General features: G+C 53.5%; 1 protein-coding gene across 1 annotated transcript in view; it reads left to right on the plus strand.

Annotated features, from left to right (window-relative positions):
* The window catches only part of LOC143374249 (uncharacterized), a 124,483-nt gene extending 112,170 nt beyond the window's left edge, over positions 1–12,313 (plus strand). The window contains exons 3-5 of the mRNA XM_076822227.1: positions 6,317–7,009; positions 8,314–9,639; positions 9,670–12,313. Of these exons, the coding sequence (XP_076678342.1) occupies positions 6,317–7,009; positions 8,314–9,605 (1,985 nt within the window). The 3' untranslated portion in view covers positions 9,606–9,639; positions 9,670–12,313. The remainder of the gene's footprint in view (positions 1–6,316; positions 7,010–8,313; positions 9,640–9,669) is intronic.
* Positions 12,314–16,216: the final 3,903 nt, after the last annotated feature.

A 16,216-nucleotide genomic window follows, 5' to 3' on the forward strand; every position in this document is an offset into this window, starting at 1 on the left:
ATCGAATTGCGCTTCTGTTGACGGAGTATGTCGATGAACGAGTTCAGCTCGTCTATCCGAATCTGTACGCGTTCGGACATCTGCGGCGAAGCTGAAGTTCCTCGGAGGAAACGTCGCAGAGGGAAAGGGACAATCGATACGCAATAGCGCCGTAACGAGGACACGAGCCTGTGCAACGGTGTTCCGGAAGCAAACGCACGACGATCGCCGCGGAACGATTCTGAGGAAATACGCGAGTCGACCGGAAACGATCGTTAATCGACGAGACCGGCACGAGATCGTGCCGCGCAAAAACGTGCGAAAGACTGGCGCGAGTCGTGACTCACCTCCGAGCCGAGTAGTGAGCCGAAGCCGCTACAGGAGCGGACTTAAAAGGACGTTCGTCACCATTACCATTAGCCTGGCTATCGATCAGCCAACCTGATGTACATATACAGGCTCCACCAAAACACGATCCGATACGATTTCTCTCGCAACATTCCATTCGAAGTAACGTTAACCGGGAACGCGGTCCTTTTACCCCCTTCGCGACTAATGCACCCCTGAAACCGTGGACGTAGGTAGACGCGCACTATCTCGCGTGTAGTACGTGCATCACGCGCGACGCGAGGCGACGGAACCGCCTACAACGAAAACACGCTCGTCCCTAATTGCGCTCGGATGTGGGTTACAGACAAGCTGCGACTTCTTGTTCTCTGTCCTCGCGATTATGCCCGGTGGAGCATTGAGTAATCAATACGAGAAACTCGAATCGCTCGCCCGTGCAACAGAGGGAGAGAAGCAGCCTCGTTAACGCCAGGATCAAACGTTCTCTCTGTAATTCACCGAGCATCCTTCGTCCCCGCACTCTCGAGCGCTCGTTACTCCTCTAGCGGTGTTGGCCGTTTGCTCTAAACGAGGGAACCACACCATCCAAGGTGTTGGGCTCTCTCTGGATTCCATGCCTCCCGTAAAGGGTGCGTTATTCGCGGAGGTATCGGAGTATCGGGAATCGAACGGCGCCAAAAATTGTCTGCATCGGTTGACTGACTCATGGTAGCCGTGCACGAGGGAATTGGAAGCGCGCGTCGCGCTAGTCATCCCGGGTATTTGGGGATGCTGGGTGGCTCAGGTGGTTGCGTGGCGGCTCGAAATAGAGGCAGTCGCCCGCGCAAAATCGCGTCGAGTCGCGCCGCGAATAGCGCGCGCCCACCGCCTTCTCGAGAGCCGTCGGTAATTTTAGAACGTTTTGTTTTCGTGCCAGAAGACCGCAACGGCGACGGCGGCGACGAGGAGCACGGCTCGCGAATCGCACGCACACGCGTCACCGCCGCACAGTGGGCCGGATTTAAAATTTGCCGCCTTTTGGCTCATTTTTTTAAGACATCGGAATGAAATTTACGTAAAAAAAATAGGAAAAAATTATCCCTTTCCAATGATGTATAATTTAATATTTTTTACATTTATCTATTTATTTATTTTTCCATTTGTTTTAACTTGTATGTGATAACAAAAATTTAGTTCTGTTTATTTGCTACCTCATCCCTGTTTTACGTAATCTATGTATAAACCCATTCTTTTTTTAAATTGACTTTGTACATATTCTTTTTTCATTTCTTTTTTCTTTCATATCTGCAGTTCATACACTCCTCTGTTTAAAAGACAGAGGATTATGGATGCGAATCGTCGGTGTACGTAAAGCTATACGAACCGACCAAACGTTGATATCTTTAAACACTAATAATTTGCGTGATTATTTAGAGGAGGTTGTGCTGAAAATATTGCAATTGGTCAAAACATATTTATCGCAAAAGCCTGGTCTTTAATTTAAACAAACCGATTTGTTGCTACTTTCCTTTATTATTCGACTTTTCCCTATAACATGGAAACGAAAAGTTTCCCAAGCATGTTACTTAAACCACTATAAAGGGCATTAAATAAGGTAGCAAACAAACAGAATTAATTTTTTTTATCACAAATAAGTTAAAATAATTGAAAAATAAATAAATAAATGTAACAAATATTAAATTATACATCATAGGAAAGGAATAATTTTTTCCTATTTTTTGGCGCAAATTTCATTCCAATATCTTTAAAAAAAAACCAAAAGGCGGCAAATTTTAAATCCGGCCCACAGTGTGCCGCGCTGTACTCTGCTTACCTCCTTTTCTCGAGTCTAGACTAATTGTACCTAAGTCCCCCGAGTTTCCGCGCCACGCGAAACTCCGAGATCGAGGCACGCGAGCGACACCCACGCGTTCCGAGCCGAATCGGCGAGTAGACGACTCGAGAAATTTGGAGTTCCTGGTGCCATTGCTTCATCTTGGACGCGTCTTGTGTGCCCATCGACTCGCGTGTTCGTAATTCGGACCAAAGTCTAAACACCAGCGAAACCAGTGGAGATTCGACTCCGCTCCTCATTCTCTGGCCAACTTGTAACTCTGCGAATTTAGCATCGCGCTACATGGTAGAAACTCATTCTCTTGGCTCGACTATCCGCCAGCTTAGACGAGTACGCTGGCTTTCGAAATTCTCGAAAATTTAGAGGGAAACGTGCCATTGTGTCGAAGAAACCGCAGCGCGGCGCGGCCGCTAACGTAACACTTTGCGAGAGCGACTTTTGATAAAGTTATATACGGCACTGACTCATTATAATATCGCGCAACCTGTCCTCGCGACTGTTCAGGTATCGTTTCTGTCTAAACGCCGCGAGATGCGTCCCGTATCTTCTTTGCTCGTTAGACGAAACCGAGTCGCAGACAGTGCGTCGACGCATCCATCGACGCTGAGCGTACCCTCACCCGATAAACGCTCTTCCGTCTTATCGAATCGCTTCCGTTTACACATCCCGCGAGCGTCCCTGCAAAACGTTCGGATTAAAGAGAGAAATTACACGAGCCAGACGGATCGGGAGACCATATGCAGGAGGAGAGGACGAATATTGGCGGTGGGGAGAAACGGCGAAGGGAACGGGAGGCAAGGGGCAGGGAACGAAGTTGAAACGCCAGAGTGATAGCCAAATCGAGAAACACGGACACGCTCGTTTTACACCGATCTCCTACCTCTTACCTCCTACCTTCTACCTCCTACCACCTTCCTCCTACCTCCTACGGTGTCTCATGGGTAGATACGTACCTACCATGTGGTGGATCGACCGCGGCAAACCCGACAGCCTTCTTTAGTCAGCGCGTTTTCAAGTGACAGGAACGGGGGGTAAAAAAGTGACGGACAGCGAGGGGTGCAAAGGGGAAGTTTGAGGATCAGAAGCGGCGGTTAGGTACGCGAGATTCGGACACGCGGCGACGGAGAGAAAAAACGACGAGGTGGAAAGTAAAGGAAAGCAGTCGGTGCGCGGAAGAAAGGAAAGCTCGGCGAGAAAAGAGGGAAAACGGCGGAGGAGAGGGGCAAACGGAGACTGATGTATGTGTGAAGAGGAGGGGTAGAGGCAAGGAAAAAGGGAGACGGAGAATGGTCGCGTGGCCGTGCGTGGCCCCAAATAGGGCATCAGGTGGTTGCATGACGCCCGCGAGAGAAAAAGATCGTTCGCGCGTGCGCAGTGGCGCGTGTGTCTCTTATAACCGGGCGCACGCATGCATGTACGCGCGTACGCGTGTACCAGAACGGCTCGGCACGCGCGTGCTCTTACAGGTGGTGGTAACGAGCCGCACAGGAAATTGCTCCTTTGCCGTGCAAACTCGGCCCGGAACTTTGCGCACCGCCCAGCCGTTCACCCAGATTATTTGCCGTCGGGATCCAACCGCTTTCAAACAGAATCGGCACGCGCGGCCAACGAGAAACCAGAATAATCTATCACCTGTTGCTTCTATTTTCGAATACCGTCGCCCACCTTGCGATACTATTGCATCTTAGGCAGGGTGCACTTGGACTCGAGGCATGGGTATAAAATGCCGCGTGCATCGCCGCGGTCTTTGGCGTCTCCACGAGTTATGTACGCAGCAAGTTGGAGGATCAGTAGTTTTGCCCGGTGACATGTCAGACGGCAGCGCCAGCCCCAACGTCTGCGAGCATCCACCGATGCTTCGCAGGTGAGGTAATCCTCGGTTTATCGAGTGTAACTCACCGCGAGGCGCGAGCTCCGTCCCCGAGCGGGCGCACTTTAAATCGATAAAAGTCTGCCGAGAAGGGAGACTGGCGGTAGCCACAATCTATCACCGTGAGAGGCGAGTCATCTGTGCGCCGACGTAGACGCCGCGTCGTTCGCGTCAGCACCCGTGAGCTTACGCAGGCATAAAGCATAATAGCGAGAGGGTGGCGGTTGTACTTCCGCATTCGCAAGATTGTCACGTCCACGACCAAGGGAACTTTCCTCCATTTGCATCTCCTATCGACGAATTCAGCTGCACCACCCTGTTCCCGCAGCTTTGCGCGCTTCCTTACCCTCGGGTAAAGTTGGCAAAATTTCGTCGGGGCTCGAACAGAGTAGGTATCGATCCGAAGCGAAATTTCACGTTCAGATCTGGCGTGAAAATGGTGCGTGCATATTCAAATTTGCCTTACAGCGAGGGGGGGGAGGGTGGTGGCGATCGAGCGATCGCGCACACGCCACGTCTACGTCACGCGGGTATACGTCACTGGAGAACCGAGCGGCGTGGCGCGGCTTGGCGCGATGTCGGCGTGGAGATGGAAGTGCCGGGATGTTGAGAGGTGCAGAGGGGGGCTAGGAGAAGGCAGGAGCGCGCGAAGGGTGCCGCGGTGGGGTGCAGAGATGCCTGCGAGCAGTGGCTCGCAATGATGACGGCGGTAGTAGCCACGGGGTGGGAGTAGCGTCGCGTGTGTACGTCACACATACTTGCACGGCTATATGTGCAGCTCGCACACAAGCGGGCGTTGATAGGGGACCGCAGAGCGGGGATTGGCTGGCGGTCGACTCGCCGCTTCCAAATATGGGACAGTCTCCGCGGTCCATTCATAAAACTACGGGGCGCGCCGCCGCTCGGCTCAGTTCGTGCGCGACCCCCACGCATCGCGCGTCTTCCGACGATTCCCAACGCGCGATCCGCTTCTCCTTTCAGCCACGTACGACTATAACCGCAGACAGGTATATATACCTACCTCTATCTACGTTGCACGGCAAAACAGAGAGAGACAGAGAGAGAGAGAGGGAGAGAGAGAGAGAGAGAGAGAGATAGATAGAGGGAGGGAGAGAGAGGCAAAGAGAAAGAGAGAGAGAGAGAGAGAGAGAGCGAGACGAACGGAGCGTGCGAGGGGGAGGAAAGGAAGGAGATACGCAGAGGAGAAAGAAAAGGACAGAGGACAACGGACCGATAAAGAGGCCTACACCTACGCCGGGCCACGCGCGCGCGAGATCATTGTCGCCATACAGGATTCGCGAGTGAAAAAACGATCTTAAGACTTTCGAATCCGGAATCTCGGTATCTGGAGGTACGAAGGAGCTGGAGCACTGTTTCGAAGAGGACCCGCGATTCTTTTTGAGCCACCCTCTCGCGTTGACGTTGGCGTCGGTGTCGGCGTCGGCGTCGGATCGGCTGTTTCCCGCAGCCACGCGTCCTCGTTCATACCTGGCGCATGCGCGAGGCAAACGAACGCTGATCCCTCCGGTCGGACCGGCCGGACGTGTTCCGGATCGGGACGGCGATCGCTCACGAGATCCGGTGAGATTGGATTTTCTCTGTCTACGCGCGTACACTTGGGTGGTGGTGGTGGTGGTGGTGGTGGTGGTGGGTTGTGGTGGTAGTAGTGGCTTGTGATGGGTGGTGGTGTATTATCTAGTCGCGACAGATCACCTTGCAAATAGGAGCGACTGGTCGAAAGGGAAGAGGCGCTAGCAGAGGGAAGAAAGGAAGAATTAAAGACGGACTAACGGACGAACGAACGAACGAACGAAAGAACGAAGAGGCGAACGATCGGAACACGGTTTTTGCCGCCCCGGCGCGGCGTTCGCTCCCTCGTGTCTACATCTTGCTGAAAGAAGGACTTGGCGCGTGCCACGCGACAGATAAAAAGGGGGAGCGCGTGCTACGTCCGCTTTTACTACTAACCCAGTGCATTGAGCTAGAGAGAAGGAGGGAGAGACAGATACGACCGATTTCTTGTACGGACTTGACGTTTCAACCTCGTGCTCGCGGAAGCCGAGGGTGGTATCTCCGATAGAGCTGCTATCGTCATCGAGAGCAGCTTGAGGACAGAGACTGAGAAAGGAAAGAGGCTAATTCGCGTAGAGCTTATACCGCTGGGAGAGAGAGAGAGAGAGAGAGAGAGAGAGAGAGAGAGAGAAAAAAAGACTTAACTGTGCCGGGACGATCGAGAACGGACAAGATTCTAACTATAATAATAGCGTTGAACGATAAAACCGCAGGCGAGGAGACGCAGTGTGGTACCGAGGAGGCCGCTGTCGCTGGTCAGGGAGGCGACCCGCTCCAGAGGATGACGATGGACGGCATGGAAGTGGTGGGCTCGCAGCCTCACGCAGCCACCAGCCCGTTCTTATTATCGTCGCCACCACTTGGCCATCATCATCATCACCATCATCACGCCACCTTTAATCTGCAGACGGTTCAGCTGAGCTTCGACGCGTGCCTACCGTACAACACGGCCACGTCCTCTAATTCGATCGTTTGCGGTGTCGGTGGCACGTCAACGCCGGCTGTCACCACTTGCACCCCATCCACCAGCTGCAACAAGACGATACCCACCCTATCGCTAGCTACCTGCCTGCCTCTGCACCCGCACCACCAAAACAATACCGATTCCTCGGATCAGCATGTCCAACACCACCAGCAGCATCATCACCAGCATCACCAGCGGCTCGACGACCATCAACACCATAGGCACGTCGATGCGTCCTCGCCGTCGAGCGACTCCACCGACGGAAAACGGCGGCTGCAATCCAGCAACGACGAGAAGGACTGCTCCAGGGAGTGCAGAGACGATCTTCAGGAGTCCAACGAGAAGGATAAGCCAGGTGACCTAAACACGCCGGTTACCACCAGCAGCGATTTACCGTCCTTCTTCGGCCCCTCCGCGCTCGTTGAGCCACCTCCTATTTCAGGTACCTACAATCAGCAGTCCTTTAAATTGTTCTTCGACCAACATCTCGATCGACAACGAGATCAACATCTTGTCGTCCTACGCCCTAGTTGACACGAGTCTCTGTACGATCGCATCTCTGCTCCACTTGCATTCCGCCGTATCTCTTTTGCGCGTTAACGTTCAACTATGTAAATGCCTGGCAATGAGCGTAGCGAGCCTGTTCGCGTTCTGTACTCTACACGTAGTATCGACTGGTTCAAACTCCTGCGACCTTGCGCTTTTCACGAACGTCCCCGACTTTCGCTTTTCGCATATCTGCCAACTCTTGCTGCTGCTGCTACCCTCGTGGCTGCGCCTTGTACCCCTCCGAAAGCGCGGCTTGGCTCGGCTCAGCTCAGCTTTCCCGCAGCTGGTTTCACAATCGTCGCGATCAAGTAGATACTATGTACCTACCACGAGGTGCGACGACAACATACATCGCATATACCTATAGGGTTGCTCGGTTGCCTCGTGAAAACGGCTAATATCGAACCTGCCCGTCTGTCGCGGATCAATACTCGGCGACCCCGACATTCAGAAACCCTCCTCCGCCTCTCTGCATCGCCGCCGCCGCCTCCTCCTGCTCCTCTACCACCGACTCCCACCACCCCTTGTCAGTTCATTCATGCTCCGAATCGCCTCCCACCTCAGTCACACCGAGCAACGCAACCACCCTCTGTTACGTCCACAGTCGTATCTTCTGCGGTTTTCTCGTGAAACCAGCGAGCGAATCGCATCCATATCACCCGATCTCGTCGGCCATCGTTTCACGCTGAATCTTTCTTAACCAGTGTCGTTTAGCGAGCGACAAAGCTTCTCGCGACTATAGCCGGAAAAATCGATGAAAGGGAGCACACTGCTCGTCACGGAATGACGCTACTCGCTGATGCTTCCTCGCGGGTCCTTTATCCTATCTCTGTGAGGCGCGATCTCTGGCTTTTCTCCACAATTTTCTCGACATTTTCTCGCGTGAGAAGATCGGGTGACTCCGCGTTCCTGTATAGCGTAGAGATACTCTATGCGAGTCTGCTCCTGGGACTCGTTTTTCGGTAGGAAGCGGCGATTGTGTACGTAGGAAGGAAGTAACGAGACGACAGGATGCAGACGATAGATAGAGCCAGCCGGTATACTCGCGGCTCGGAGATAAAGTCCACCCCCCTATCGCACGGTCCTTCCTGTCGATTCGCTTAGGTCGCGCGATGCACGCCAGTTGACGCGGGCCGAGCGCCTCCGTCCCTCTGGATAGACTCGAGATTGATCGTGGACTCGATGGATGATTTGCAGGCAGCCTGGCGGGCGAGGACCTATCCCTCGAAGAGGCCACAGCGGAGGAGGATGAGACGGCGACCTCAGCCAGCAGGGATCACCGGCATCATCATCACCACCATCATCACCAAGAATCCCACGAAACCGGCACGCCTGGAGCGCCACCGTCCACCAGCCCGCCGCGTCATCATCAGGCACAAGAGGATGCGGATCGTTGCAACGTGCTGCAGGGCGGCGTGATCCTCTATTCGTCCCCTCATTCAACGTCCTCGGTCTCGTCCACGCCCGCGACCAGCGTCAACATCTGCAACGTGCCGACGCTGACCTACCGCGGTGTGTTCACCACTACCTGTACGCAGTCCTCGCCCCTCAACACCCTGCAGAATCAGCAGCAACCGCAGCAGCAGCAGCAACAGCAGCAGCCAACCGGCCAGGAGCTCTGGGGTCCGTTACCCTCGCCGACCTTAACCTTGACGGGTCAACCGTTCCTTCACCCCACTCTCCACTCAGCCCCGTACGGCGGCGAGACCGTCGAACTTCTGCAGGTCGAATCGAAGCCACCCCCGCCGCCAGGTTACCACGATACACCGACCACCACCCCGGCCGGCTGGTTGACGGCGCACGAGGAGGCTTACGACCCGAATCTCCTCTCCCACCACCATCCTCATCACCATCATCAGGAGACGACGCTGAAGCAGGAGCCGACCGGGACGGGCGGCTACGGGCCACCGGTTCAACAGCAACAGCAACCTCAACCAAGCCAGCAGCAGCAGCAGCAACAGCAGCAGCAACAGCAAGCCCAACCGTCGGCCGGTTCAGCTGCCGGCGTTCAGTTGGCGGAATACAACCCCAGCACCTCCAAGGGACACGAGATCCTCTCTCAGGTGTATCAGCAGAGCGCTCTGCCGCTCAGGTTGGTTCCAGTGAAGCCGCGCAAGTACCCGAATCGACCGAGTAAAACGCCGGTGCACGAGCGACCGTACGCATGCCCCGTGGACGGTTGCGATCGCAGGTTCTCCCGCAGCGACGAGCTCACGCGACACATACGCATCCACACCGGGCAAAAGCCGTTCCAGTGTCGGATCTGCATGCGCTCTTTCTCCAGGAGCGACCATCTCACTACCCACGTCAGGACTCACACCGGCGAGAAGCCGTTCTGCTGTGATCAGTGCGGCCGAAAGTTCGCCAGGAGCGACGAGAAGAAGCGGCACGCCAAGGTGCACCTGAAGCAGAGGCTGAAGCGCGAGGCGACTCACGCCTCCGCCAGGAATCACCCTCAGAGCCACGCTTCGCCGCCCTGTAATCAGTAAGGGGAGACGCGTCGGCGTCGCGGTCCGAAGAACGCTGTCCCCTCCCTCGCAACTCGCAACCGACGTCGACAGTTTGGGCGTCGATTTCCATGCGCATTCCATCGGCCATTGCCAATCGTGCTTACTCACGGTCCAGCTTGCCTCCTCGCCAGGCGACGAGGAAACGATGCCACGGAGGCCTTTAGGCGGAACACACAGAGGCTGCCGTCACCGACTGATCCGTCATCGATCGTCGTCGGCTCGCCAGCGATCGACGAACACGGCTTCACGCGAGGACTCCCTCCGTCGGCCGACAGCATTTTCGTCGCGTGATACCGCGTCTCTCGGACATTATCTAGCGTGTAAGGAAGCCAGAAGATTTTCAGAAAATTCTTGCAAACACGCGCGGATATTTACTTCTCGAATGTTGAACGGGACTTGGCCCCCCTCGCGGAAACTTGCAAACAGATCGATCGAGCTTCTCCTGGATTCTATTCCTCGCTCGAGGAACGATCAAGCAGAGACGAAGTCGCTGCGTGTATGTATGTACGTATGTATGTGATATCCAGCCCAAGTCCTGTTCTTCTAGCATTTCTCTTCTTTCCTGTTTCCTCATCCGTCTTCTGTTTCCCTTTCCAGTCTCAAGTCTCAAGACAGTAGCCTAGTTGCATTTACCTTGCAGGAATGGGTTGGAACGAAAACTCCTATCTTTAACCAGGTATGCTCTTAAGTTATTTCTTCGACGACGCGACGCGACGGTCAGTATGAACGCTCGGACGCGTAACTCTTGCCGATATCGGTAAGAACGCGGCAGAAGGTTCGGAATAAACCACGCTTTCGAGATGATTATTTACGATAGGTGGCGTTTTAAATCCTTGTTTGCGATCGAGATACAGGCGCTAATTGTCAGAGTAACGTTAACCGCGCGAAAACGCACACACCGAATGCACCCGCGTCGGAAAGTACTGCAATGATATTCTCGAAGCAAGCACGCGCAATCGATACCACCCGGGGATTCCAGGAACGAGGGTGGAATTCGTCGTACAAGAGAGAGGTAGCGAGTGACGGCAGTCTCTCGATCGCAAACAAACGATGGTGCGAAGAAAGTATTGCGCGCAGCCGGAGAAGTTTTCGAAGCGATCGTGGATCGCGTATCGATTTCCTTAGCTCTCTCTCGCGATCGAAAGTGGCGAACGATTTCCGACGATTATCGTCCGAGCGGCTGTCTCTGCGGTGAACAGTGCGACGGTGTCGTCCCGATCGCCAACAGCGCAGCGATCCAAAAAAATTTGTGCTTCTCCCGGGATTTTAGAGCAGGGACTATCGATACGTATTTTCTAAGTATTTTTATAAGCGCTCGAACGAATTTAACTCTGAAAGCCTTTCGAGATCCTAGAAGGAGGCATAGCGCTCGACGATGCTCGAGATCAGGGTGCGCGTCGACGACGATGAAACGCGCGCGCCTTGGTGTCGTTGCAAGGATCGGTCCACACACTTTTGTGCGTCCTCGAACCTCGTGTCTTTCAATCATACAATCAAAAACAATCGCTTCGCGTCCCCCTCCTCTACCTCTGAAACGCGCTCACGTATCTCGTTCCTACTTTCACCACCTTTCGTGATCCGAACACGCTAAATCTCGGACGTTTTCCGCGTTTATTCGAATCAACAGCACTCCCTCCGATCCCCCACCGCCTCGCCCATGATATCCCCTCGAACAACCCTACCGTATGTACTTACGTGCGGTCTCTTAGCTTGTCAAGGGTCGATCCTCTCGCGGTCCCTCTTAATGATATTCTCATCGCCAGTAAACCCCACGAGTAAATTAGTTGTGATCTTCCTTGTTCAACCAGGAATTTTCCTTTGTATATATGTACATAAATAACGCGTTATACGTACGTATACATAGGTTACGTGTCTAATCGAACGAGCAGAGAGAGAGAGAGAGAGAGAGAGAGAGAGAGAGAGAGAGAGAGAGAACCTGTTAAAATCTTTCACTTTCCTCCTTTTAATCTTGCCGCCCTACTTTTCCCTCCTGCCATCTCACCCCCTCTACATCGTGATGGTTTATGTGTAATATAAATGAGTTTAGCGACAATTAATATTATGTATATGTTGCTCTATTTATTAACAAAATCTCTCTCTATATATATACATATAGATACATATTATATATATATATTGAAAGAAGATATATATATATTGTTAAAGTTAAAGAATTATTTTTATCATGATTATATTAATAACGAGTACGAATATTATGAGACGCGTAGCTGCATACCTAGGCGTTCTATGCACTCTGTACCTACCGACGCGACGATGGTTGCACGGATGCTCTCGCGCCATATTTTTCCGCTATTGTTCTAGATAGGTCGGGAAATATGTACGTACCCAGGGGAGCGTTTACGCGCGCATGCCTTCCTTAGAAATGAAAACGCAGAGAGATTACGCTTGTGTAATGTACGTATATGCGTGTATGCGGGAGAGAATGAAACAGAGAGAAAAAGAACAAAAGAAACGAAGGTGATACTTTTTTTACGGATGATATTACGTTATAGTTGGGTAAATTATGTGTAACTATTATACCATACGGTGCTCCGAGTGCTATGCACGGGAAAAAAAGAATCTCTCGACTACCTGTATACTTGTGTTGTAATCATCGTTGCCGTTTAATCTGGCCGGTCCTCTACGACGATTATTAACAAAAATACAAAGTTAACATTCAACAGCAACACCTCGCCGTTCTTCGACCTCTCCCTTCCGATACGTTTAAGTAAGTACATATACGCGTGGCACGAAGAGCGCGACGGCACTTTACCCCTTATCGATCAGCGACAATTACCGAGCAGGACATCGATGATCAAAGGATGTCGATAGACCGAGCCACGTCCTACGCGGTCCAACTATTGTTCGTAGCAACAGCTGCTTTAAAAAGCAACCGCGAAGATTAATGAGCACCGGTCCACGACTCGACGAGCGCAGCAGCGATCGAGCCCAGTCTCGATGCAACAGCGGCACTGTGCCGCGCCGCGCCGCGTTTTCTATGCAACCTTTCACCATGGAATACGCGGTTGGCGCCTAAGCGCGAACCGATCGAGCTTTCCAACCGTCTTTATCGATCATTCTTTCCATACTCTGATACGAATCGCAAACAACCAATTAGTAGCGTTCGCGTGTGCCTATTTTTTCATCGCCGCAGTCCTTGAGGAAACCAAAGTCCCGTCCTGCCGCGTCGTTTCGATCGTCTCTTCTCATCGGAACCAATTCAACTCCATTCGATATTGATCGTTAAAACGAGACTGTCCGTGTTTCACAACCGCGCAGGCTTTCCACTCGAAGCAACCAGGGAAATATGTATTTCTCTAATTTCGAAACGACGGAACGGACACGATCTATCGCGGCGCCTGCGACGAAGACGAAAGCATCCGTTCCGCCAGCGGTCGATCCAGAGGACAAACGGTATCGAGCGATTTCTCAGATCTACTAATTGTAAGCAACTGAGCTACCAGCAGTGCGTCCCGACGCTCGAGGAGGGTCCACGTCATCGATTCTTCGCGCTCGAACCAACAGTTTTGGCCGGATCGCTGGCTCTCGCGTGCGGAGAACGTGCATTGGCCACTACATAGGTGTATGCACACCTATATAGGAGAGACAGTGCAAGAAGTGGGCAGGAGTGAGGCTGTGAGAGCACGTCTATAAATAGGACCAAGATCGAGATGAGGCCTCCTCTGCACTTCGAGATACCTTCTGTCCTTCTTCCCCCGCTATCTTCCTTTCCTTCTGTTCTACTCTTCCACATCCCTCCCCTCTTTTCCATACCCTCCCTTCGTCCTTGTCTCTCCACGCTTCGCGCTATGTCTTCATACCTTTTTTCCTCTCCTTTGTCTTGGCCTCTTTCTCTAATCGTTCCGTCCTCGTCGGTCGCCTTCCTTCCCGCCTTCTCTTTCGGAGCACCCGTCACTCTTTCGCCCGCAGTCGCTCTCTCTGCCATCTCGCCTCTCTCTCCTTGTCTGTCTCTTATACCTCCCACTAGCTGAGGCCGTCGTCGTCGTCGGCGACGGCGACGGTGGCGATGGCGAGCCGCGCGATACATAAGGATCTCGCGATACGCTCGCTCGCGTCCAGTCGAGTAAAAGGATGTCCTAAAATTTAGTTTTTTGGCGGACATGCGAGCTGCGGCCCGGCTCCTCGAAGAAGAGAAATGCGTGCTGGGTCTCTCGAGATAACGCCCGTTCCTGGTGCATCGTGCGTGTTGCTGAAATTTCGTTCCCCGCCGCGGCACCGCAACGGACGCGCTTCCGGTCGTGCGCGCGCCACCGTCGGCGTCGTGACGCGCGCTTCAGCCACCCCTGCGCGGTAGCTTGTGACTTCCGGGCCGCGATGCGTGAACACGCTCCGATACCTTATTTCTTTCTTTTCCAGGACAACGAGGCTACGGAGATGCGGCGGCTAACGTGTTCGCATGCCCGGGATTACCTACGCAACACGCTCCCCGGTTACTATCGCCCAGAATTTGTCTCTAGGGCACGCCTCGCGGGAAATGCTTCATCTCCCCCTCGCTTTCGGCGCAGCGAAATACGAATGAAACGCGATCGGCAAGAAAGGCGCTGCGAACGTAGCTTCCTTTTTCTTTCTAATTTCCAGCCCGGTGTTCAGGTTCTGCTGCTCTGGTTCTCCCGGACGAGTGGCGCATCGACGCTGCAAAACGAGCATTCCGCTTTCGTTCGCACCGCGCAACGATAGCCGGTGTCGCATCGATCTTATAAACCAGCATCAAGCGGAGAGCAGCCGAATGAACCGAGCTGGCCAGCCGACCAGCCAGCCAGCAAGCCAGCAAGCCAGCCTGCCACACCCCGACGCGATTAAACCTGTTGCTGCTTCGCTCGTGGCTCCACTCCATAGACACGTATATGTACACGTAGGTGTTTGGCTGCTCGTACGTACGGGGATCACTCTGAAACTTTTCAGACACGAGATGCCGAGAGATAGGTCGCTAAGTTCCGCGGGTTTCAGCCGAAGCGGCTACGTGGAACCGATCTAGCTTCAACGTCGATTCACGCGGATAGACGGGCGTACCTACGCGTAGCGAACGGATTAGGTTCATAGTAACTCCCTCGATCGTTTTGAGAGTGAAGAGCGCAGGTTGACGCGTATAGTAGCGCGCAGACAACGTCCGATGCAGTAAAAACATACGACCGTAGAAAACTTCTTTCGCCCGCCCCTCTTGACTCGAGCTTTTTGCTACACTTACGCTATTCGACAAGATCGATAGAAGAGCGGCATATAACGAGCAGCCAGCAAGCTCTCGCATTTCGCGTCTCCGGTAACGCTGTGACGCAATTCGGTGAGCTGCGCAGGGGTGAGCTGGCTGTAGGTGAGCCGCGCGCCAAATGATAGAAATTAGGGGACAGGCTTTTTGTTGCAGGAGTGACGCTTGTCGAGGAGCACGTGCCAGCGGGTGCTGAATGAAACCCATTCAACCGTTCAACGTTCTGAAGGAACAGGACCGTGGAAACGCGAAGGTCTGCCGGAGAACTATTTGGCGATCGACTGTATTTGGCGACAGCGCTACGATTGCTGATTGCCCCGGATCAGGGGTGGAAAACATTAAAGAGCATCCGAAGATGGACGGTCGGAGCGGGTGGTTGGCGCGGGCAGCAACCGGCAAAGTCCTCCCTGGGGGTTAGGGTCACGTCGGCGTGGCGTAAAAGCGAGGTAAACCGTGGAAGCGGCGTACGCGGTGGCGGAGGCTGGGTGGGGAAGGAGGAAAAGGTAGCGAGCGAGGGGGGTTCATTGAGGAACGGCACGTGCAGAGGATAGAGCGCGAGGTGGAAGGTACGAGGTACGAGCACCGCAGGGGGTAGAGGCCGGGGCCAGAGGGGCAACAACAGGGTTGCCTGGCGACCATCAGCCGCGGGTTGCCCCTGGCGACTGATTGCGTCACTGCAGCGCCGTATGACGTCACGCGACGCCACTGCCCTTGACCGCTCGAGTCCGGGAAGAGCGTCCTGGCGACCCTTTTCTCCCGCCACCACTGCCTCCTCCTCCTCCATCCTCACCCCATCCCGTCATCACCACCGCCACCCGCTCCGACGCTGTCGTAATCCGAACGGCAGAAGCTATCCGTGGAACCCAACAAACACCTGCACCGCCTGTGTATGTACGAGCTATGTACGTTCCTTGCAAATCATCCCCCTGACCCGCCACTTGTAACCGGGGGTGCAAGCGCACCACCAAAATAGTCCACTCGTTGCGGATATTTTCCACGTTACGTTCATCCGACGTCATCACTTTCAACCACTCGCAGTGCTTGATTCGCGCCGGAGATAAAACGAGTTGGCGAAAATGATAATGAGATTCCAACGTTCTATCTTCCCCGCGTTTTCCGTTTTATTACAGAGCCAGGTGCATCGACGTCAACTGGGAATACTTTTCCGTTCACCCTCCTACCATCTGACCGTACAGATATTCTTGCTTTCTTTAAATTTCCATAGATGTCGGAAGTTAGAAAGCACAAAATTAAGAAGTATGATCTTTGATTTATGAATACTCGGCCCTGCTATTTCGCTATTTTATGGCATTCGCAACATGTCAAGTTACTTGTGTATGAACGTGGGCGTGGACGTGCGCGCTCG

The sequence above is a fragment of the Andrena cerasifolii genome, chromosome 10 (genome assembly GCF_050908995.1).
Source record: "Andrena cerasifolii isolate SP2316 chromosome 10, iyAndCera1_principal, whole genome shotgun sequence".
Classification (NCBI taxonomy): domain Eukaryota; kingdom Metazoa; phylum Arthropoda; class Insecta; order Hymenoptera; family Andrenidae; genus Andrena; species Andrena cerasifolii.